The following is a 20,621-nucleotide window of genomic DNA, read 5'->3' on the forward strand; positions in this document are numbered from 1 at the left end:
AAGCATTGGTAGTTCTTGTAACTTCTTTATTTCAACATGTGATATGTAGCATCTTTCTCTGCAGAACAATAGAATGACAATGTCGAGGAACCAGCTCCTTCTTCTTTGGCTGCTCTGCTCTTAAAAATGGCTTCAACACCATTTTTGATGGAATGTCCAGTTTGTCCATTCTAAACTGCATGTTCACTGCTTTGCACAGTCCTCCCCAATGAAATACCAGCACAGTATTTACAGTACACAGTGGTCAGTATGCTCATTAAAAGCTACATTGCATAGGGAATTAAGGAAAGCAGTAACAAAAAAAGTGTATAAATAACTGTTCAATTCAGCACTCTAGAAAATAAAAATAAGACCTTTGATTGTTGTCAAAATGTGTAGGTCCGTTTGTGTTTCCCAGTCCTCTGTGCAGGAGTTAACTTGAGGTATCAGGGGCTAGTAGAAGTAAATACAAGGAGCTCCACGCTGCAGTGTTAGCTTGAGGGCTGAGGTACAATTCAGCTGTGAGACAGGTCGCTACAGGTCTTTGTGGTTGATTGACAGCCTACAGCTTAGGGTCATCGTCCTTCAAACTAGCGCCGTCTGTGAACGCCTCATCTCCTTCCGCAGCTCATCTCGGCTGAGCAGATACTGGGGGCAGAGCATCATGGGAGTGGCAATGGGTTAGAGAGATTAGAAGTTAGTGTTTGCTTCTGAGCTGGGGTCAGTATACTTTACTGAAATGAGAACATCAGATCCGATGTGAGATTGTTTTATGACATGTCACAAAGGAGAAGCATAGGTGGAATTTATAAAATGAAGATGCCCAACATGAAGATGAATCTGTAGGAAATCCTCAGACATGGCTACCTTGAATGTGTGACACTAACTCACCTTAGCAAATATGAACATTATTAATGTTTGTAAAAAGACTGTGCTTTTCATTCTATGACATCTTAAAAGGTCTGCTGTGATAAAAAGTATGCCTTGGTTATCGTCTCTCTGCTCTCTAGTGCAATGGAAGCTTGTTGATTCTAATTACTGTGATTATTTCAAATAATAAATCTGAGGTTTAAATTCGCCCTTCCTTGTTCTGATGTAACTCCTGCAGATTCTTGGACTTAAAATTTAACTTCAAATAATAAAAAGATATAAATAATGCTCAAATTTCTTTTTTTACCAAGATCTTCACTGATGTACTGACGCTGCAAACGTGTTATCAAACATCTCAGACTTCAGTTACTGTCATGATTTTCTTGACTTGAACGAACAGAACAAATGCTAAAGAACCAAGCCTGGCATCTGGATGATAGCCGCAAGTAATAAAGAAGCAAGTACCAGCGAGCAGGTTTCACACTAGCAGCATTGCTTTAATTTGTACACAAACACAAGACGTGGTGTTTTAATGGCATTTCCATCTGAGTATCTGCAGTTTTCCATCTGAGTGACTCAAACTTCTCTTACAGCAGACTACAAGCAGATTCCCAGTGAGCGAATCAGCTGCACAAGTCATTAGGCAGCAGCTTGTGTGTGTTGGCGCTTACTGTGAGGTTGTTGATGCTTTCAGAAAGAGCTTCTATTTGCAAAATGGTACCCTCTGTGGTCTCCATCTGCAACACACACGCACACACACAGATTCCTTATAAACTCATTACAACTCACAATTACAGGCTTACTATCATCAAAACAATATGTTTCTTAAACCTTTTAAAATTACCGTAGAAAGATATGAAAACGTGCAACAGATCACTGATAATGAGGATTGTACCTGCAGCTGAGTCATAGTCAAACATGCACTTCCCATGTCACCTTTAACAGGGTTACCATGGTGATGATCATCAGCCATCTTGGCTCAGACCGCTCAGCCGAAGGGGGGAAACGTGGCGTCATAAACAGCAATGACAGCCACTGTGATGGTGAGAATGGAGATGATGATGATGATGGAAGCAGGTTAGTGCTTGATGTAGGTTATTAAGGCATGCTGCTGCTCGTGGCTCCGCCCAGCAGCGTAGTCTGTTACGTTATCTTACAGAAATACAGAATATGCTTCCTGAGGAATTCAGTGTTTTCCACATGAAGTCACCTAACTCTTAGTTTGTGAGTTCAACCACATTAACAGGCAGCATGCTTTGACATTGGCAGGGTTACCGGGTCACTGTTGTTGCTGTCTTGATGTCACTGAGCTATTCTCCAGTCAGTCTCTTGTTCCCGCGGTGAACAGATTCCAACTCTACCACCTCGGACTGCTGGTAAAGGTAATCCCTGTTCTAAACTGGAAAACTGCTGTCAACTGGAAGTTGAAGCAGAGGGACAGCTGGTTCTGGTTACTAACCTGAACTTACTGCGGTTATATGCAGCAAGCCAGAAATGCCAAATATCACTTTGTGAACTGATGATGTTACAGAGCAGAACAAGAGCTGGAGTCGCTACATGCGGTAAATTTTGAGTCCTTACATAGAATGAGAAATTGACTTTAATGGCAACAATTTATGGCTCTTATAAGTTAAGACAGCATGGATGTTCCTCCTTTTGCACGTGCAATCTACCTCTGTGGGAAACACTGAAAATGTCCAGTACAGGCCCCTATACCGATGTACAACTAAAAACTAAATAAATAAAGGACATTGAACATTTTACACATCTGCTTCTACTCTGATCATCAGAAAGAATGAATCAACTTTGCTCATGTCGGATTTTGTTTATTAAATGATTTGATAAACCACACGTTAGCTTCCTTTCTTTGCTATAAAAATACTATTACAGTCAAATATGAAAAATAACGGTACAAAAATCACCACCTCAAGTTTCAAACAAAACATGCTATTTTATGATTTTCTCTGCAATGATATAAATAAAATCCCTCCATTATTTTATGTAAATATTGCACAAGTTCATCTCGACCATGTAACAGAACTGCATTCAACCTGGTTAGAAAAATCAAAGGTCACACATAAAAAATAATCTACTGGTGGTGCACACATGTTGGCTTAATACTGTACAAGAAGACATGTCTGTATATGCTGTATGGATTACAGGAAGTGATGTCACAGGAATCCAGAGAGAGGCTGTGTTCTCTCGTGATGAGTTAGAGTCATGGCACAGGTTTGAGGCTGAGGTTGGGTTAGTTAGGCATCTGACCGGAGCTGAAATCAAAATACTTGAATTGTGCTCGTCTCAGGACTCCCTGCAGCGTGACAAGCAGCTGACTGAGAAACAATCTCTAAATGTAAGGCACAGGGTCGGGCTGATGGGCGGGGCTTAAAGAAGCACATCAGGGGATGGACTGAGGTATTATGGGCTGCAAGCAAAGGAAGCAGAGTAGTAGCAGAGATAGCTGAATGGCTAATAGACAGGATGACAACAGTCATCCGTGTTGTTGGCGTTACAGTTGTTGCCATGGAGATGGGTCGGCTCTGCTATCTTCTAGCCCCACCTGGTCCCTGGAGCGGTCAGGCTCTCGGTCTAGGATGGGGCTCAGGCCTCTGAAGCCAGTGTAGGGCCGCATCTGCACCCCGTTCACTGCAGACTGTCCCGACTGAGGCGAGGAGGACTCGATGGGGCAGACATAGTCTGTAGATTCATCCGGCCGTCTCCTCCTGAGGTGAGTCAAGTTAGAGAAGCCCAACTTCTTCGGCTGCAGTGAAACAGGAACAAAAGCATCGTCATGCTGTCACGCTTCAACAAAGCAACAGTGACTGCTGAGAAGACTTTTAATGTTACAACAATGTGACTAATGATAGGCTCTACAACAAGAAGCAACACGTTTAAAGCGTGCCAATCACTACTCCTACATCAACAATGTCAATAAGAATGATTACCCAACTCACTGATGTGATTTTCTTTACTGATTTGCCATCATTAACAGCTGCAGGCAACTAAATCTTTGATAAAACTGCACGTCGCGTGTCAAGCATCAAACCACAAACAGATGTTGTGACTAGCAGCTGAACTTTATGGAAGATGCAGCCGCCTGTTGAGGACTATATGGAGACCAAAACAGAGCTAAAAGGAGATTCCTTAGATGTTGTAGATTAAATGTTATTGTTACAAGTTATTCAGATGCAAACTGGAGATCTTAACACCAACACTACAAAGGGGTGGACTCCCAGTCCTATGCACAAAAACTACAGCAAGGACAAACAACTCTGAGAGCTTCCTTGATCAGATTTAAATCAGGTAATGGGGTTTTTGGTTCCCTGGTTCTTTTGATCACGCCTTGGAAACTTGAGATGCACTGAATATCTTGAATACTTGTAATTCAACTGATACACTGCACTGGTATTACTGCCAAGTGAAAAGACCAGAGCAGCATGAAAGGGAAGCTGGCATTGCAGTGGGCTGCAAAGGAGCTTGCAGCTAAAACGCTATTTCTGAAATGCAGGCTGACACTGAGATCAAAACAATGCTGTGCTCAGTTTTGTTCCATTTCCTGTAATCACATCTGTATGGATTTCCCTAATATCTGCTCTTTTTTGTGTTTAGTAGATGTGAATGAGGGACACCGGGCAGCGACACACAACAACATTCATCAAATGTGTCCTCTAACATCTGTGATATCGTCACAAAGCACTGCTGGATTTTACTTCATAGCTGGCTCATCTTGAGGGGAAAATCTAACTTAACAATAACAATTTCGTTTTGGGATTTTTTTCCCATCCACAGTATTATATACCTCCACAAAAACATCCACATACATACTTCCTGCATTAGATGTCTAAGTGTCCAAGATCATAAGTGGATCAAATGCAAGCGTGAATTCTCTTATGATGAATTATTCTTCTATTATTACTTAATTATTTTCTTCAAGAGGCACTTTGAGCTGACGCTGTGGCTGATGGCTGAGTCTTAAAGATGTGAGGAGCAGCAGAGCAGTTCTCACTGGCTTAAACTTTTGGAAGAGCTCGGAGATTAAACCGAGCTGACACACTGAGGTCTCACCGTGGATTAAGGCGCTTTTCTCACACTTGCAGGGAGAGGGAAGGTGTTAACTGGTCTCTTATGATGCCTTATTTTACCTACTGCCTGTGCTACTCTGAGCTTTATAATTGAGTCTTTTCTTATATTTTCTTACCTTGACTTTAGCGGTGATGCTGAGTGGGGAGTATCCTGTCGCCTCAGTGTACTCCCTCTTCTCCTGCTGAGCCTGTGCTCCTACTAGGTTGTTGAAGTTGGTGGTTAAGTGGCGCCTCAGCAGAGTTTTCTGAGGAGGGATGTTCAGCAGCATGGCCATGCTATCAGAGTTAAACCGAGGCTCCAGCATCTATTTGAGGAGAAATGATGTCAGATGCTTTTTAAATTCTTGTTTTCCATTTTGCTCCAGATGCCGGCTGCTTTTATGTACTCACTATCAGCCCTCCATGCACGCCGCTGCCCCTCAGGTTTGGGGCATACTCTGCAAGGTCCACAGATCTCAACCACTCCATGACTCGGTGGTTAGACCACTGGACAACCTCACTGGGAGTGAACTGGCTCTGTAACACACACAAATGAATGTATTTTTTGTTCTAGTTTGACTTTTTAACAGTTTCCCAGCCTTACAAAGTGATGTTTTCTGGCAAATTTTGTTTGCACGAACTGATTAAAAAAATACAAACCAACATAGTTATATAAACTGTACTCAGTCTGCATGTGCAAATGTGGCACAAGTGGATGTCCCATTCTGACCACCAACATGTGCATCTGTGAGCAGGAATCTATGAACTTAGCTAACTCTGATGTGACACCATGTGATGCCACACACACATACAGGTAGTCAGAACAAGGACTTCCACAAGTGATGACCTTGAACGGGTGATCAAGTTTTTGACTTTCATGGATGGAGTCTTTATGAAAAATGCGTGAGATACAAATACAATGTACAAAAAGAACTTACAAAGAAGAAGACAGTGGATCTGATTTGAAGTTTTAATTTAAGAGTTCACTCACTAATGGCTCTTTTGCCATCTTTGTACTTTGCCGTATAAATGAGTTAACAATACCTCATTGCCGGGCCTGCGTTTGAGGCAGTTGGGATTGAATTTGTTGACATGGAGAACATGAATGGCACACTTGATGCTGAGGTGGTGCAGCTGGCTGGTCACTTTAAGGAATAATAAGTCGTTCTAACATGGAGAGCAGAGACAGATACAAGAAGGGAAACATGTCATACATCCCTTTTATTTTTGGGCAACTGTAAGCTCATTCCCCCCATATGGTAACGCTGATTTAACTTTACATGAATTGATTAGTTACAAACTCACCACAGTGAGATACTGCAGCATCTGCCCATCCACTCTTCCTTCATTAAACTGGTCTTTGTACTGAGGAAGGCCAATATCATCAAGCCAACCTGGAACAAAGAACATAACTGTTTTCTCGGAGATTTTCCCATATGTGTGTCTGTGCGTATGTGAGAGAAAGAATCCTTTACATACGGGTAACCCAGAGGTAATCGAGCTCTGCAGATTTTTCAGGCTGTTTGCTACTGATCGCTTTGATGGACAACTGAAGCTTCTTCCTGTGGAGTGGATTCTTCATGGCCATCTCCTGTGGACAAAGAGAAACGATTGGCTTTTTCCTCCTGTTACAGTTTAGTCAAGTCAACCAGATATAAAAGCAACATTGGTCAAAGTGCTGTACTACCAAAAAAGAACTCTTTAGAATATCAAAATTAATAAAATCTTACAAATAAATAAAAGCAAATGTTGAGGCTTAGTTTAAAAGCCAGTGTTTTGAATGGATTTTAAAACATTTCCAGTGTTGATTAGGTTCTGATGTGAACAGGTAAACCACAGTTTAAAAGCGACAGCAAGGGTCCTGTCGTAAAGGTTCTTCATGATTTTATGTGGCTAGGCAGCGATGTTCTGGAGCAGCTGCAGATGTGAAATCAAAGACTTGCTTACACTCAACTATTGCAGTAGTCGCCAAGTAGTATGTCAAAATGCTACAACTCCCATGCCATTAAGAGTGGGGAGAAGGTCTGAACAACAGAACCTCTGCTATCTCTTCGTAAAGTCTAATGACATCCATTTTTAGCGTGTACGATCAGCAAAGGTTGTAGCATTACTGTAGCATCAGTGCATCGTCTGCATAGTGAAGTGCTGTAATGAACGGCGGACCTTTTTTTTTAAAAATTGACCCTCATAGTCGAATGTGGAATGATGCTGAAATAACTCCAATAACAGGCAAAACATGAAAGAGTTTTCCAAATTCTCCAAAGTCTCCTATCTGTGAAATTATTGTTTAAAAATATTTTAGTGCTTTATACATTCATCGAACAAGTGAAAAATCCCTGGTCAGATCATGGGAGGAGACGCAAATCCCTTTAGGTTCGCGTCAGGAAAAGCATCCAACATAAAACAAATCTGCCAAATATAACTTGCAGAGCTGCTGCAACAGCAGCAACCATCCATTCGCTCATCCTTTTCAGGGTGGTGGGGGGGTGCTGGAGCCTATCCCAGCTGTCATAGGGCGAGATATACCCTGGTTGCCAGTCTGTCTCGGGGCTAGCACACAGGGACACCATTTGCTCTCACATTTACTCCTGTGTTTTGGACTGTGGGAGGAAACCACGCATGGGGAGAACATGCAAACTCCACACAGAAAGATGGTGGAATTGAACTCAGGACCTTCTTGCTGTGAGGCAACAGTGCCAATGACGTGCCACCGTGCTGCCCGTGCTGCAGCAACCCTTTGTGAATAAAGCAACAGGTTGAAGTAGCCTCTTCTACTGCAAAAGTGGTTAAATTGGCAGATAATGTGGAGCACCCATAAATTAGTAAACCTGCAAAATATTAATTCAATCATTGATAAAATGACTGACAATCTGACCATCCATCCATCTCCTTCCGCTTATCCGTGGCCGGATCACGGGGGCAGGAGCCTAAGCAGAGAAGCCCAGACCTTCCTCTCCCCAGCCATCTCCTCTAGCTTGCCTGGGGGAACATCAAGGCATTCCCAGTACACCCAAAAGGTGCCCAGGAGACATACTTGTCAGATGCCTGAACCACCTCAACTGGCTCCTTTGGATGTGGAGGAGCAGCAGCTCTACTCTGAGCCCCTCCCGGATGGCTGAACTTCTCACCCTATCTTTCAATCTGACTATCTGATGGTAATTTCATTGAATTTAAATGATTAAACTAACCTTTTAGTAATAAAAGCCATTCAAGTTCTGGTTGCACCTAAATTTAAAGAAATACTGCAAGCTGCATACCATAAAGGACAAATCTGAAAAGTATATTCAAAGACCCACTTTCTATTAAAAAGATGAAGAATTTAATGAAGAACAACTTAAAGAAAAATAACAAAATGGTCAAAAACCAAGGTAAACACAGTACATAAATAAACAAACAGTTGTGTACTCCTAGCAGAAGGATATATAAGGTGAGGTATTTAAAAAGAAAAACAGAAACTCCTGATACGGCGATCCAAGGTTTGACAGTTTCCATGGATCACAGTATTAATATAGATTAACCCGAAGAAAGAAACAGAACTGATCAAAATGATCTGGATGAGATGCAGAGAAAGGTTGGAGGTGGAGATGAGGTGTATGATGTGACAGTGTTGAAGGCGAAACTAAAGAGCTGGTTGAAAGGCAGAGGCAGGCGTTACTAAAGACCAAACAAACAGACAGACGGCAACAATGATCAGACAGGTAGAAATGGAAAATATGTGACACGCTGTATGGAAAACCAACACAGTGTGATTGTGTGTGCCGGTTGTCTTAGAAGCATCACTTTAGGAACCACACTCTATAAAGCAGTGATGTGTGCGTTTGAGTGTGTATACCTTCTCTAGGTCTTGTGGCGTGGCTGATAGCAGAGTCTGACCGCTGGTGACCCACTGGCGAGCGAGGATGCTGTACTGACCTAGTCCAATGTCTTCAATCCAGTCACACACCTGCTCTGTGTTCCACTTAGAAAATGGCGTCTTCAGATCTCTGCATAGGAACAAAACACCAAAAAGTGAACCGTGCACCTAATCACTACTATTCACTTTATTAATATAGATATTTTATTAATTAATATACTGTGTTTTCCCTGGACGGGCCAATCGAGGTCCAGCTGTAGCTCTGAATCCTCCCCTCTTGAAGTCTCCTAGCTCTGGGTCATGAACTTGGACAGGACTACCCGACTGACTGCGACGGATTCTTGCAGACAGAAATGAGAACATGAGTATAAATATAAAAAGTTTAGGACACCAAACATGCTGTTAAGTGTGTGCTCTGTATATCCTTAAAACATACTTCCCCCAGAGTTTCCTAATTCCTCTGTGACCCTTCCTGTTCTCTGGTGAGACAGGAGACTGCTGTCCAGAGTCCACTCCAGAGGACAGCGGGGACTGGTCTGATGGAAAGCACTCCTCCAGCTTCTCTGAATGCTCTGCCACAGGGAAAAAAACAATGAGGAGGGGAATCACTGCAGGAACCTGAGGGGAGCTCTGGGATCCAGAGTATCTGTGTTTCCTGCTATGGACAAGAACAACATGAACATCTGCTGCTCCAAATTAAATCACACGTACGGGAGATTGTTCTGTTTGGAAAATTGACCGTCTCACATTGAGATTTTTCATACATGCAATAATAAACCACTTTTTGTACAGCACTACACCTTTTATGTGCACCAAACCAACAGTTTGAAATTCCCAGTAAGGTCCTCTATTTCTGATCACAATATTAAAGCTCCTACTCATACCTATAGTCACTGTTCTGGAATTACTTTCCTGGCTACTTCTAGGTCATAGGCTTTGTGTTTAAGCAAATATTCAATACTAAAACCTACTACAAATAGTCAAAGGACAACTCAAAAAGAGATTTAGGATTACTCTAAAGAAATCCCAAAACACAGCACAAACACTACACATCCAAAGACAACACAAAAGTAACCAAGTGACCACAAAGACACAAGAGAACAATTGCAAAAAGAAGGCTCTATACACAAAAACAGAATTTCACTACAAAAGAGACACGAATTTGTGTCTGAGAGAGAGACAGGACTACCTTAGAGAACACAAATAACCATAAAGATATGCAAAAGACAAAACAAAATAACAAAAGAAACAAAGCTCCAAAGATTTGCATCCCACAGTGACCACAGAGATGCTAAATTGCTGCAAGAAAGGCCTTAGACAAGGCTAGAAACAAATCTGAAACGTCTGCAAAAAACATAAAAAAATATACCAAGTGACTTGGTACAACCAACAACACAAAGAAACAGGAAGATGCACAGAGCAGCTGGAAAAAAGACACCAAAGGAAAACAGCTACTAAGTGGAACAAAGACATAATTGTTAGAAAAAGACTCAAAACTACAGTTTGTGTGTCTTTCTCCTATGTTGGAGTGCTTACTGTGTCAGAATTCAAATGTGGCTGTTAAACTGTCCAATATTTGACAGTGCTACATAAAATGATGCAGATAACCTATTTAGCCCCAGAAACAGACAAGCTGGCAAATTCTTCTCAACAGGTTTGTAAGACTCCTACACTTAGGGGTGAAATGATATACCCACCAACATCATAGAGGTCATGTTTTCCAGGAGATCCTGATGCAGAAGAGGTTAGTTAAGTGAGAAGGATGCAAGCAGAAAAAAAGCAGAAGGCATTATTAGTCAAAGCGTCTTTATCTCCGAAATAAATGCTGAATACATGTTTGATTGTAAAGCAGAGCTGTTGACGGTTAAGTCTTTAGAAGTACTCTAAATTACTGCTTCAAGCCCATTACTCTAAATATCTGTCTCAGTTAATATGCGCTGACCTCTGAATATGCATGCTAGTCCATGCTACATCTATCCATCCTATCTGCCACTCAGTGGTAGGATGAAGAATATCTGCCCAAATATTCTAGAACCAGAAAACGATTTTCTAAGATAAGTGCAAAATATACAGGGTTTCTTAAAAGTCCTTGAATAAGAACAGTAATGTATTTTAAATAGTGCTCTCATAGACTGTATAGAAAGGATGGACACAGCCAACACAGTACCACAGACTGGTTAGTGCAGCCTTGTTGTGAAGGATCAAAATGAATGTTCTCCCCACAACAGTCTTCAGATTGTGAAACCTATTTGAAGCAGCTACCTTTTGATTTTGAACACTTGCTCCTTCAACAGGGAGCATCAACTGTGGACTGTGAGCGAGTGCAACCCCAGTGAGGCCACGAGAGCGAGTGGGAGCGGATGTCAGATTGCATCCTTCTTTGTTTACTTTGGGGTGTTTTAGCTAGTTGAACTTCATACATACTTAAGCTTGCACTCCTCGCCCTCTCGCAGTCCTCTGATTACCCTCCTGCCTTCTTAAGCTCTGGCTCTGTGTACGCAGATATACGGGTGGCCGTGTGCTTTTATGCCTATTAGCTTTAAAGCGTATGTTTAATTCAGCAAATGCTGATGCGAGAGAGGCGGGCATTATCTTCGACAGCTCTCTGAGTCGTGAGGGAGTCCTAATAATCCTGGGCTTTAAAGCTGCTTCATCCTCAGCGAAAACGGCTGCTCACCCTGACTCTGCTCACCTCTCAGAAAATCTTGTTTTGCTCACAAGATAGGTGATGCTTTTGTTTGCTCAAAGAGGCTTTCTCTCAGTGACTTCACAGTCACAGAAACACTGCGTTTCAGTTCTTCTGAAAGTGTATTTTCAGTTTTGACATTTGCGTTTCTGTGAGGGCATACAGTACCTAAAACCGGAGCACTGGCACTCCTGCAGCGAACTGCAGTCAGAGCACAAACAGGAGACAAGAGCAATCCGACAGCAGAGCAGGCATGAGGAGGAGGAGAAAGAAAAGGCACAGAAAGGAAGCAGTGGGCGAAGAGTTAGTTGACAAAGACAAAAAATATTTTTGTTTTGTTTTGCTTTGCAGTGCCAAATGATCTGTTCACTAAAATCACTTGCTTTTTATTCCAAGGAAAAGTTACACAAGAGGGGAAATATGCATGTTGGCTTTCTTGCAAAGCTAAATAAGATGTGTACGGTCACTATGAAGCTACAGCCAGAAGGCTGCTTGATTAGCTCAGCTGAATAAATGTATTCCCCAAAATATACAAACATTTAAATTTTTCCCTTGAGTGCAAGGTCATGCAGATTTTTTAGGTTTAAATTACAAAGAGCGAGAGACCTGCATTTGAGATTTCACAGATTAAAACATGGTGCTTAACAGATACAACACTAACTCAGACTGTAGTCCTGGCTGTGGCTGTGGACAGGCGAGAGCTGGACGGGAGATAAATACTCTCCGTCTCCGTCGCCGTTCAGCTCGGCCCGCGGCTCGTTCTTTTTACTCAGTTTCCCCGGCAGAGTTTGGTACTTGTTCAGCTCCATGTGGGGATTCTGTACAATATAAAAAGCAAACAGTGTGTTACTCTTTCAGCCAAGTCTGGCATCACATTCCAGATATAATCTTAAAATGTATACAATTCAATAAATTCACTGCAGCTTTGAATCTAAAATGATTTTCAGACACCTCTGACTCTAACAAAGTGGACACCTTAATCTCTGTAGTGTTGCTATGTGGCTCCGATTCTCTTTTTTTTACATTCTTCTTTAACTACACTGAAAGTTAGTGGCTTTACCCGATGGCTTTCATAAGATCACAGCGGGGCCGTGAGGTGATTTGTGTTTTTCCTCTGTTGCATAACCGTCTGTCCTTTAGACAGTGAATGTCTGATGATGCTGGAATATAACCGCACATTAAAGTCATCGGGGTCTGAGAGAATAACTGGAGAAAGGCCAGCAGAAAGAAACAGCTGGGAGGCAGCTGTGATGTCAAGTACTAGCGACAGCCACTTCAGGTGGGTCTTGGCCCTTTTGTGTGTGTGTGTGTGCGCGCGTTTGTGTGTGTGTTTGTTAGTGTAGACGCAGTATGATTATACGATTATATATTGACTAAAATGCACTGTGAACTTGTCATGCTGAGAACAAGAGGTCAGAGGGCACCAGGACAGTTACATCACTGTTTGCTATAAAGCACAACATTACTACACATTCTAGCAGTTTATAAGTGGCCTCACAGAAAAGACGACAACGCTGTGAGCTTGTTTTTGTCTATTATATCCCTCGAACATATCACTAGGTCATCAGTCATTACTTGTTGATGTAAGTGCATCGGGTATATTTAAGAGATGCTTTGCCTTGTGTGGATCTTTTTATGCAGCCATATAACTACTCACACAGAAACTACTCCATTACTTTTTGCTTTTCTGTTACATCTCTCAGTACTCTGCCTCTTTCTGTATGACGAACACTCTGTGTACTTTCAATGTATGATAATTAGTATGTTCAAGTCTTAATTCATATGGCTTGATACTAATTAGTATGTCCCCTTGCCCTTGATTGGCTCCTCCACTTGCCTGTCCTGCTGCTGCCTCCTTCCCCTGCACCTGATTGGTTCCACAGTAGAACGTTCTTTACTGCTTATTAAAAGATCATTTCACCCTCCTGCTAGAGAGCTGGGGTCCAATCTCTACTTAACCTTTATTTATTAAAATTACTTTTTTTAAAGTTAAAACTTAGTATTAAAGTGTTTCCTGTTATTTGTGAAACACGTATAATGAGGATGGATGACTTGCTGGCACAAACCAAATAATGCGAACCTGTTAGAAATCACTGAATAGGATAGAAGAAGGAGCGCATCATTCTAGACGTTTTAGACTATTTGTTTACTTATAATAACTACAAAATAACAGAAAATTTAGGAACTCTTAGAGGAAAGTTGCCCATTACCTGGACAAAAACAGTCACAATCACATTTTATAGCCAACAAATATTTTACCCTTTCATAAATAAATAGATTTTCTGCTTGAAAAATGTAAGCTGGTGGCCAAAAAGAGGTCAAAAATCATCAGGTGAATGACGTGATAGGTGAAAATTATGTTTGGCATTAAAAAAAACAGCAAAAGCAAGAATGTGGTCATGATCCAAATTTTAGAGGGATATATGTGAATATATCTTTAGATACAGTTTCTTATCATTGGGGGGGGGAGTTGGTCATGAAGATTAGTTAAGGAAGGAGAGAAGGAAAGTGGCCCTAATATATCCCTGTGGCCGCTGTAATAAGAACTGTCTGAATTCTCTTAATACTGAAGAAAAGGTGCTTCAGTGCTTCATTTATTGCCTCATTTAACAGAGGAAACCCTAATCCACCCTTTCTGAAAGGAAAGGTGATCATCTTGACAATTCAAAGCATCGCACGTCAGACCATTCACAACAATAAACGATCAAAGTAACTGACGTTTGGTGCAGATTATCACATAAATAAATCCTGCTTTCTTATTACATAACATGCAAATATGTGGATATGTTTTAGCCCAAAGCTGGACTATGAACCACTCTGTTAAAATTCTTGCTTTAATCAAGGCAACGACTACAAAGGATCATCTCTTTAGTCGAAAGAGAAAATACGAGTGGACAGCAGGGTGAGATTTCCTGCGGGGAGTCTACACAGGAGAAGATTAGTGATGTAGTAGAGACGAGAGACCACAGAACGTATGAACCTGTAGTTTCGCCAAGTAAGATAGCCAATGTGATATGAGCAGGTGGTGGCGACTACATTAAAGGGTTACCTCAGTAAGATTCACCGTGTTGTTCATTTTTATACAGCCTGCATAAAACAACAAGGTAAAAACAGACAAGGCAAAGTATCCAATATGTGTTTGAAGCTCTTTTTGTGCCACGCCAACATTTTAATGAGCAGTCGGATTCTCTTTTCCTTATGAAATTACATCTTCCCCTGACTTCATGGTGTTTTCCATACAGGTCATGGAAAAACTGATTAGGAGTCATTTTTTTTGACTATTTGGCCACAGCCCAAGTCTTGTTTATATTTTGATTTATTTCATCTTCTTTACAAAAAATATATACTAATCCTGCAATCTAAAGATGTATAATGAATACATGGGATTTGTGTAGCTAAATGTGTGACATCATGTTGCAGATCAGTACCTCGGCCCCTACATCTGATTCACTTTCAAGTGGCTGGATCTCTACAGCCTACAGCCAACAGAGAGACGGGAGAGACCAGAGAACACACACACACAAACCCAGAATTAGAAGGTTAGCAATCACACAGTCAGATTAACAGGACGTTAAAGATTAGCTAGAAAGGACTGATTTAAAGTACTTTTTAGTAAGCAGATGTGATAGGCTGGATTAGATAGAGATTAGTATGTTTATATTAAACAAGCGAATCGTGGAGGCAAACACTAACAGACCTTTTGTAAAGATCCACTCTGCAACTCTTCAAGACTGCTGGACATCAACCGGCGTCGATGCCTGCAGAAAAAATATTGTATCACTGACATCTGGTTAAGCAGACGTACACTTTGAATGTGCTTGTACTGTAGCAGGGCTTACCAAGACCCATTAAACAAACTTGGGTCAGCAGCGGACACCAGCGATGTCTCCACAGAGTTCTGGAAACTGCAACAGACACCGCACAGAGTTAACTCAGAGTCTGGCGTTCATTCATCGCGTACAGTACGTGCACTGCACGTTCATACCTGAAATCCAAATCCCTCTGATACGGCGATGAGGACAACATAAGCGGTGACGATTCTCTTGATGATAGCTATGAAGGAAAAAACATTTTTTCAAAGCATTTGTGGAAGTGAGATTATTAACCCAATAATTCTTTGACTTTTATTTAAAATTTCTTGTGAATCCTACCTCTGATCTGAGGATGTCAGAGTGTGCTTTGTGAGTGATGGCTTTGAGCTTTAAACTGCCGCTCAGCTCCTCTTCACTGCTTCCTGGTAGATAGAAACCAAAACAATTGGCGGCATAGTGACGTTAGAGAGAAAAGACAGGTTTCCAAGCAGAAACTCACAATACAGAAAAAGGAAGCTCACCCTGCGTGAGTGCCATGACCTCCCTCATCTTTCTGTATTGGCTGAGCAGAATGGTAAGCTCCTCTATACGCCGATCCTGTTATCACCAAGGCAGAAATGGTCATTCTCTTTTTATTTAATCTTGTTGTAAATTATATATATTGTAGCAGTGGCAAAAATTATTTCATTACCTTCTCGTCATTTGAAGCCAACAAAGACTCCATCCCCACCTTTAACCTCTGGTATTCCTGGTCTAACAAAGAAGACAAAGAAGTTAAAAAGGATCCTATTGTACCCTCACGCTAGCTAGTTAGATCAGGGCAGCTGATGGGTGCACGAAGCGGTGCTGGTGACAGACACGAGAGCCGTGCAAATAGGACTAATCAAGCAAAACAAATACATGCTGACAGCACAACTGCCCATGCAGCATCACCTGGGACACACGTGGAAACTGAGCATTGTCAACAGCACCATTACCGAGAGAAGAACTAATGAGGCTTGCATCAGTATCAGCCACACAAACACGAGCCGGCACCAGATTTCATTTAACATCCTTTCAAATGCAGAAACTTATCTAAATGGGATTTTTTTTGTTTATTCAAACGACTCAGCTTTGAAATGATATGCATGTCATCGGTGGCTTTAGAGCAGCATTTATAAGGCAACAAGAAAGCAATGAACTGCAATATGACAATGCCAGGAGGAAAAACAAAGCACAAAATGTCAGGATACTGCAACGCTCTCTGGTGACTCCTCCTGCAGGAATCAATAAACTAGTTGCATAGTTTTATCTACTACTTGTCCCACTCTCTTCTGAGATTTTCTTTAGATGACATGTTTATATTATAGTCCTCTCAATGTGCTTGTTATGTTCTATTTACTCAGATTTGAATCTATTTTTTTACATGCCTCACTGTGTGCATTTATCAGCGTGTTTGTGTGGTACTTTTATACTGTACTTTATATTCTATGTGTTCTTCCCAAACCGGAAGGCACTTTGGGTGAACTCCTGTTAAATAAAGATGATTCGATGTGGTATAAGAAGTTTGCACAGGACAGTGGACGCTGCATAGCCTGACACTCTTCTGAGTCTTTTTGATTTGAAAGGATGTACAGGCTCACATCACAGACACACACTGAAGCTTAGCTGTGGTCCACATTCCCGATGAAGAGACTACTTAGCCTCGACATTTAAAGTGTTTCCCTGTTTGGTTTTAAGTTTCACATTTGAGTCATAAATGACCAAAACAGAAAAATCCAGCTGTCCAGGAGGTTGCTTAGAAATTAGCCCCATTAGCAACATAAATGCCTTACATTTGTTAATCAGATGCTTGATATACACCTCCTCTACAGCAGAGGGCAGCAAAGAGTGGAAAAAACACGAGCCAAGTGGAGAACAGAGAAGAGAGGAACTGTTGATTAGATGTTACAGTAATCAGAGTTGACAGACGTGCACATCGCTGCCTCTCACACATATCTGCACTGACAGATTTGATTGGTCAGACTGTCAGCTGAGTGTACCTCTCTCTGCGTTGTCATTGGCGCTGCCGCCTCTGGCCAGCAGCTGGGTCTGTAGGCACACGATCTCAGCATCTTTGGAGGCCAGGAGCTGCTGCAGCTCTGAGATTTCTGCCTGTGGAGGAAGTCAGAGTAGATGTCTGTGAACTGGGTCGATCTTCCAGGTCAGTGGATGTCTGTGAGCTGTAAGTGTGAAGCAACTAAGCAAATCATTTTTCTTAAAAAGGAATCATTTCTAAAAACCAACCAGCCAACTGATGAGCCATCAGAGTAACACATAAAATGAGTTGTGAATTCTGAGATTATTCTATATTATCATCATTATTATTATTATTATTTGGCACTGAGCACCTTCTTTCAAATAAAAACTACACAATGGAAATATAAAACAAGCACTGAAAGCCACATGTAGCCACAAGTTATTTTGGTTTTCTGCTTTAAATCAACCCCACTATTTCACTTTTTTACAATACTTTGTTAAAACAAACTCTACCACAGCTTTCTCCACACGATCTAAGGAACCTGCATCACCACTCAAGCATCTATCCAATGGAAGTATTTCTGGCAAAAAAACACAATTTCTGACACGTACTACAGTCTCCACCCTCAGCTGTTAACTGTAACATGACTGACATTACTGCATTGTAGGGATGGGTATCGAAAACCGGTTCTTGTTGAGAACCGGTTCCCACTGTTTCAATTCCTTGGAATTGTTTGCCATTTTTGCAAACGATTCCCTTATCGATTCCAGTCACCCCGAATGACGTCACCATGTTCCGGAGCATCATTTACCTGGCAGGAAACACGGCGGCTCAAACGCTCAAAAGTTTGGTTATACTTTACGAGAACAGATGACAACAGGGCAACTTGCAATACTTGCAAAGTAGATATTTCATTTAAGGGAGGAAACACTACGAATATGCAAAAGCATTTGCTCACAAAACACACGATAACCTTAAATGAATGTCATGTTTTTAATCCCGCTCGACTCGTGAATCTCAACCCAGCAGCAGCGGTAACGTTTGCACGTCCTCTCCCGTTAATGCGGCAGGTAAATAATCAACTAACAGTGCATATTATGTTAGCGCGATCTGCCTTATTACAAACCTGCCATTACTGTGCATTTAGGTGATCATGATGAGAGAGACAGACAGAGTCTGGCTCAGATGCTGGCAGTTGTCGCTGCAGCGGTGTGTGTGTCCGGTAGCGTCTCCTTTCAGGCCGGGATAGACGAATGTCACCGAGCAGTGTCTGAGTTTGTGGTCAAAGGCTTGCACCCATTTGCCACAGCAGATGCCCCGATTTTTGGTAAGTGAATGTGTTTAATTGTAGGCAGGGACATTACTGGATATTCTTGTGTAATTGCTACAGAATAATTTATGTTATACTTTGTTATTGTTACAGAAGAATATTTATTTTATTATTTTGTATTTACAATTTTTTTTTCCTGGGGACTCTGTGACCCCATTGAAGAGCCGTAGGCTGGATCTCGTAAGATCTCACTGTTGGGTTTGTAAGGCCATGTTACTCCTAAATTTCTATCTTGTTCAAAGAGAAGATATAAAACAAAGTTCTAAGCTAATCGACCTCTGTGTACTCCTTTTTTTTTTTAAAGAATCGATAAGAGAATCTATAAAGAATCAAATCGTTAAACAGAATCGAAAATTGAATCGGAATCGTGAAAATCTTATCAATACCCATCCCTACTGCATTGTGCCCAAACAGCTGAAAATGAGGCCAGGACGATGTGCCATAAACTGCACTTGGCTGTGGGAAGACTTATTAACAAATTTATAGCATAGTACAAAAAGGTTTTGACAGATTGTTTCCTCTGAATAATTGGTTCAGTTTTGTTGAATGACATTCTGATATTTATTTGATCTATCACTAAGCAAATATGTGTGTTTCTGTGCACTGCATTCATACAGTTTACGTAACTTTAGCTTACTAGCATTATCTGATAGCATAGCATGCCACCTTCTCATGCTAATATAGTTCTTTTTGGCTCCAAAAACAACATGGCAATGGTCAAACAAACAAAATTTGAGGTCCAGGAAACAATAGGTGGCATCACTTTCATAATGTCCATCTTTTATATACAGATGGTGTAAAAACTACATTGTTTTTGTAGATTTGGGGCAGAGGACATATTTAAAGCCCCACACAACACAGAACACCCCCACATATGTGCGTTTGTTTTATGTGCATTTGTCCAGGTGAACTTTTGTTCTCCGGCCAGTAGTGACAACTTTCAAGAATAACCATTTCAAGATTATCAATCGCGTCCATCTTTTATATACAGTCTACAGCCTAGTGACTAAGAGCTAAGAGCTCAGTCAGACCTCTCATCACTTTAATTGAAGCCAACACAAACGGACAAATTAGGGTACCGATGCTTCCGTGTAGGGAAAATTCAAATACAACAGCAAAAGGGAATGTTAGCATCAAAGGAAGAAACATCTTCTGCAGTATCATTTTTTAAAAGAAACAATAATACTGATATTTTATACATATGCAAGCGTTAAGCCTCGGTCTTATTTTTCAGTATTGACCCTCTAATATAATAAAAACTGCTGTACTTCAGTCTGCCTTCAGTCACATGCAATCCACGTTTTCTTTATCCATTACAACTTTCCTATTCTCAGACATCAGATTAAATGACTAAAGTGCCAAAATAAGAATTAAACAGGAAAACATTTATCTCCAAAAAATCATAAAGTGGACCCTGTTATTTAAGCTATTTGCTTGTGTCTGCTCTGAGGCCTTGACATGTTATGACAACCTAATCTGAGTTAAGATGAAAAGAATAGTAAAAAAAAGTAATCACACATTATGCTAACAAATACAGTGGAGGCAACAGCTGAAGACAACAGGTGTGTGCACAGACTGTATGGTGGCATGCTATAAGTGCAAACTTAACAATGCCTGCAGCTGCTCTGCAATAAAACCCAGAAGCAAAAACCTACAATAGGGTAAGAAGCAGGGGAAGCCAGAGAATAACTCAGAGATGTGCAGGGTTTTGTTACTACCATCAGATCTGTGTTTGTCTCGAAGGCTCCAAATATTACAGAGCATATAAAATAAAATGAAAGGCACCAGCCAGGAAATCTGCTGAAGTGAGACTATGTGGAAGCCATCATTACCGTGTTATATCCTTAGTGCACAATATGAACACAGTAGGGTCGCACAAACACACAAAACTGATAGAATCAAATAAATTCACAAAATCCATGCAAACGCACACTAAAAATCACAACGACGGGAAAGAAAAAGCCACAAGTAAAAGGATGGAATCTACTGGTTTCTGCTTTTAAAAAATACAAACCTTGTCCTTATCAAAAC

The 20,621-nt window shown here is 41.1% G+C and overlaps 1 protein-coding gene across 1 annotated transcript in view; it reads right to left on the bottom strand.

Moving 5' to 3' along the window:
- Positions 1 to 9: 9 nt before the first annotated feature.
- ppfibp2b (PPFIA binding protein 2b) overlaps positions 10 to 20,621 on the bottom strand; it is a 92,081-nt gene continuing 71,469 nt past the window's right edge. Inside the window, 24 exon segments of the mRNA XM_082541130.1 lie at positions 10 to 574; positions 577 to 627; positions 1,521 to 1,586; positions 3,410 to 3,610; positions 5,048 to 5,236; positions 5,322 to 5,447; positions 5,955 to 6,077; positions 6,216 to 6,304; positions 6,390 to 6,501; positions 8,743 to 8,893; positions 8,984 to 9,103; positions 9,200 to 9,335; positions 10,461 to 10,493; positions 11,618 to 11,650; positions 12,111 to 12,267; positions 14,878 to 14,925; positions 15,147 to 15,207; positions 15,289 to 15,354; positions 15,435 to 15,502; positions 15,601 to 15,714; positions 15,717 to 15,770; positions 15,772 to 15,858; positions 15,953 to 16,014; positions 17,283 to 17,394. Coding sequence (XP_082397256.1) covers positions 542 to 574; positions 577 to 627; positions 1,521 to 1,586; positions 3,410 to 3,610; positions 5,048 to 5,236; positions 5,322 to 5,447; positions 5,955 to 6,077; positions 6,216 to 6,304; positions 6,390 to 6,501; positions 8,743 to 8,893; positions 8,984 to 9,103; positions 9,200 to 9,335; positions 10,461 to 10,493; positions 11,618 to 11,650; positions 12,111 to 12,267; positions 14,878 to 14,925; positions 15,147 to 15,207; positions 15,289 to 15,354; positions 15,435 to 15,502; positions 15,601 to 15,714; positions 15,717 to 15,770; positions 15,772 to 15,858; positions 15,953 to 16,014; positions 17,283 to 17,394 — 2,292 coding nt within the window. The 3' untranslated portion in view covers positions 10 to 541.

Source organism: Aulonocara stuartgranti (genome assembly GCF_965226115.1).
Source record: "Aulonocara stuartgranti genome assembly, chromosome: 7".
NCBI lineage: Eukaryota > Metazoa > Chordata > Actinopteri > Cichliformes > Cichlidae > Aulonocara > Aulonocara stuartgranti.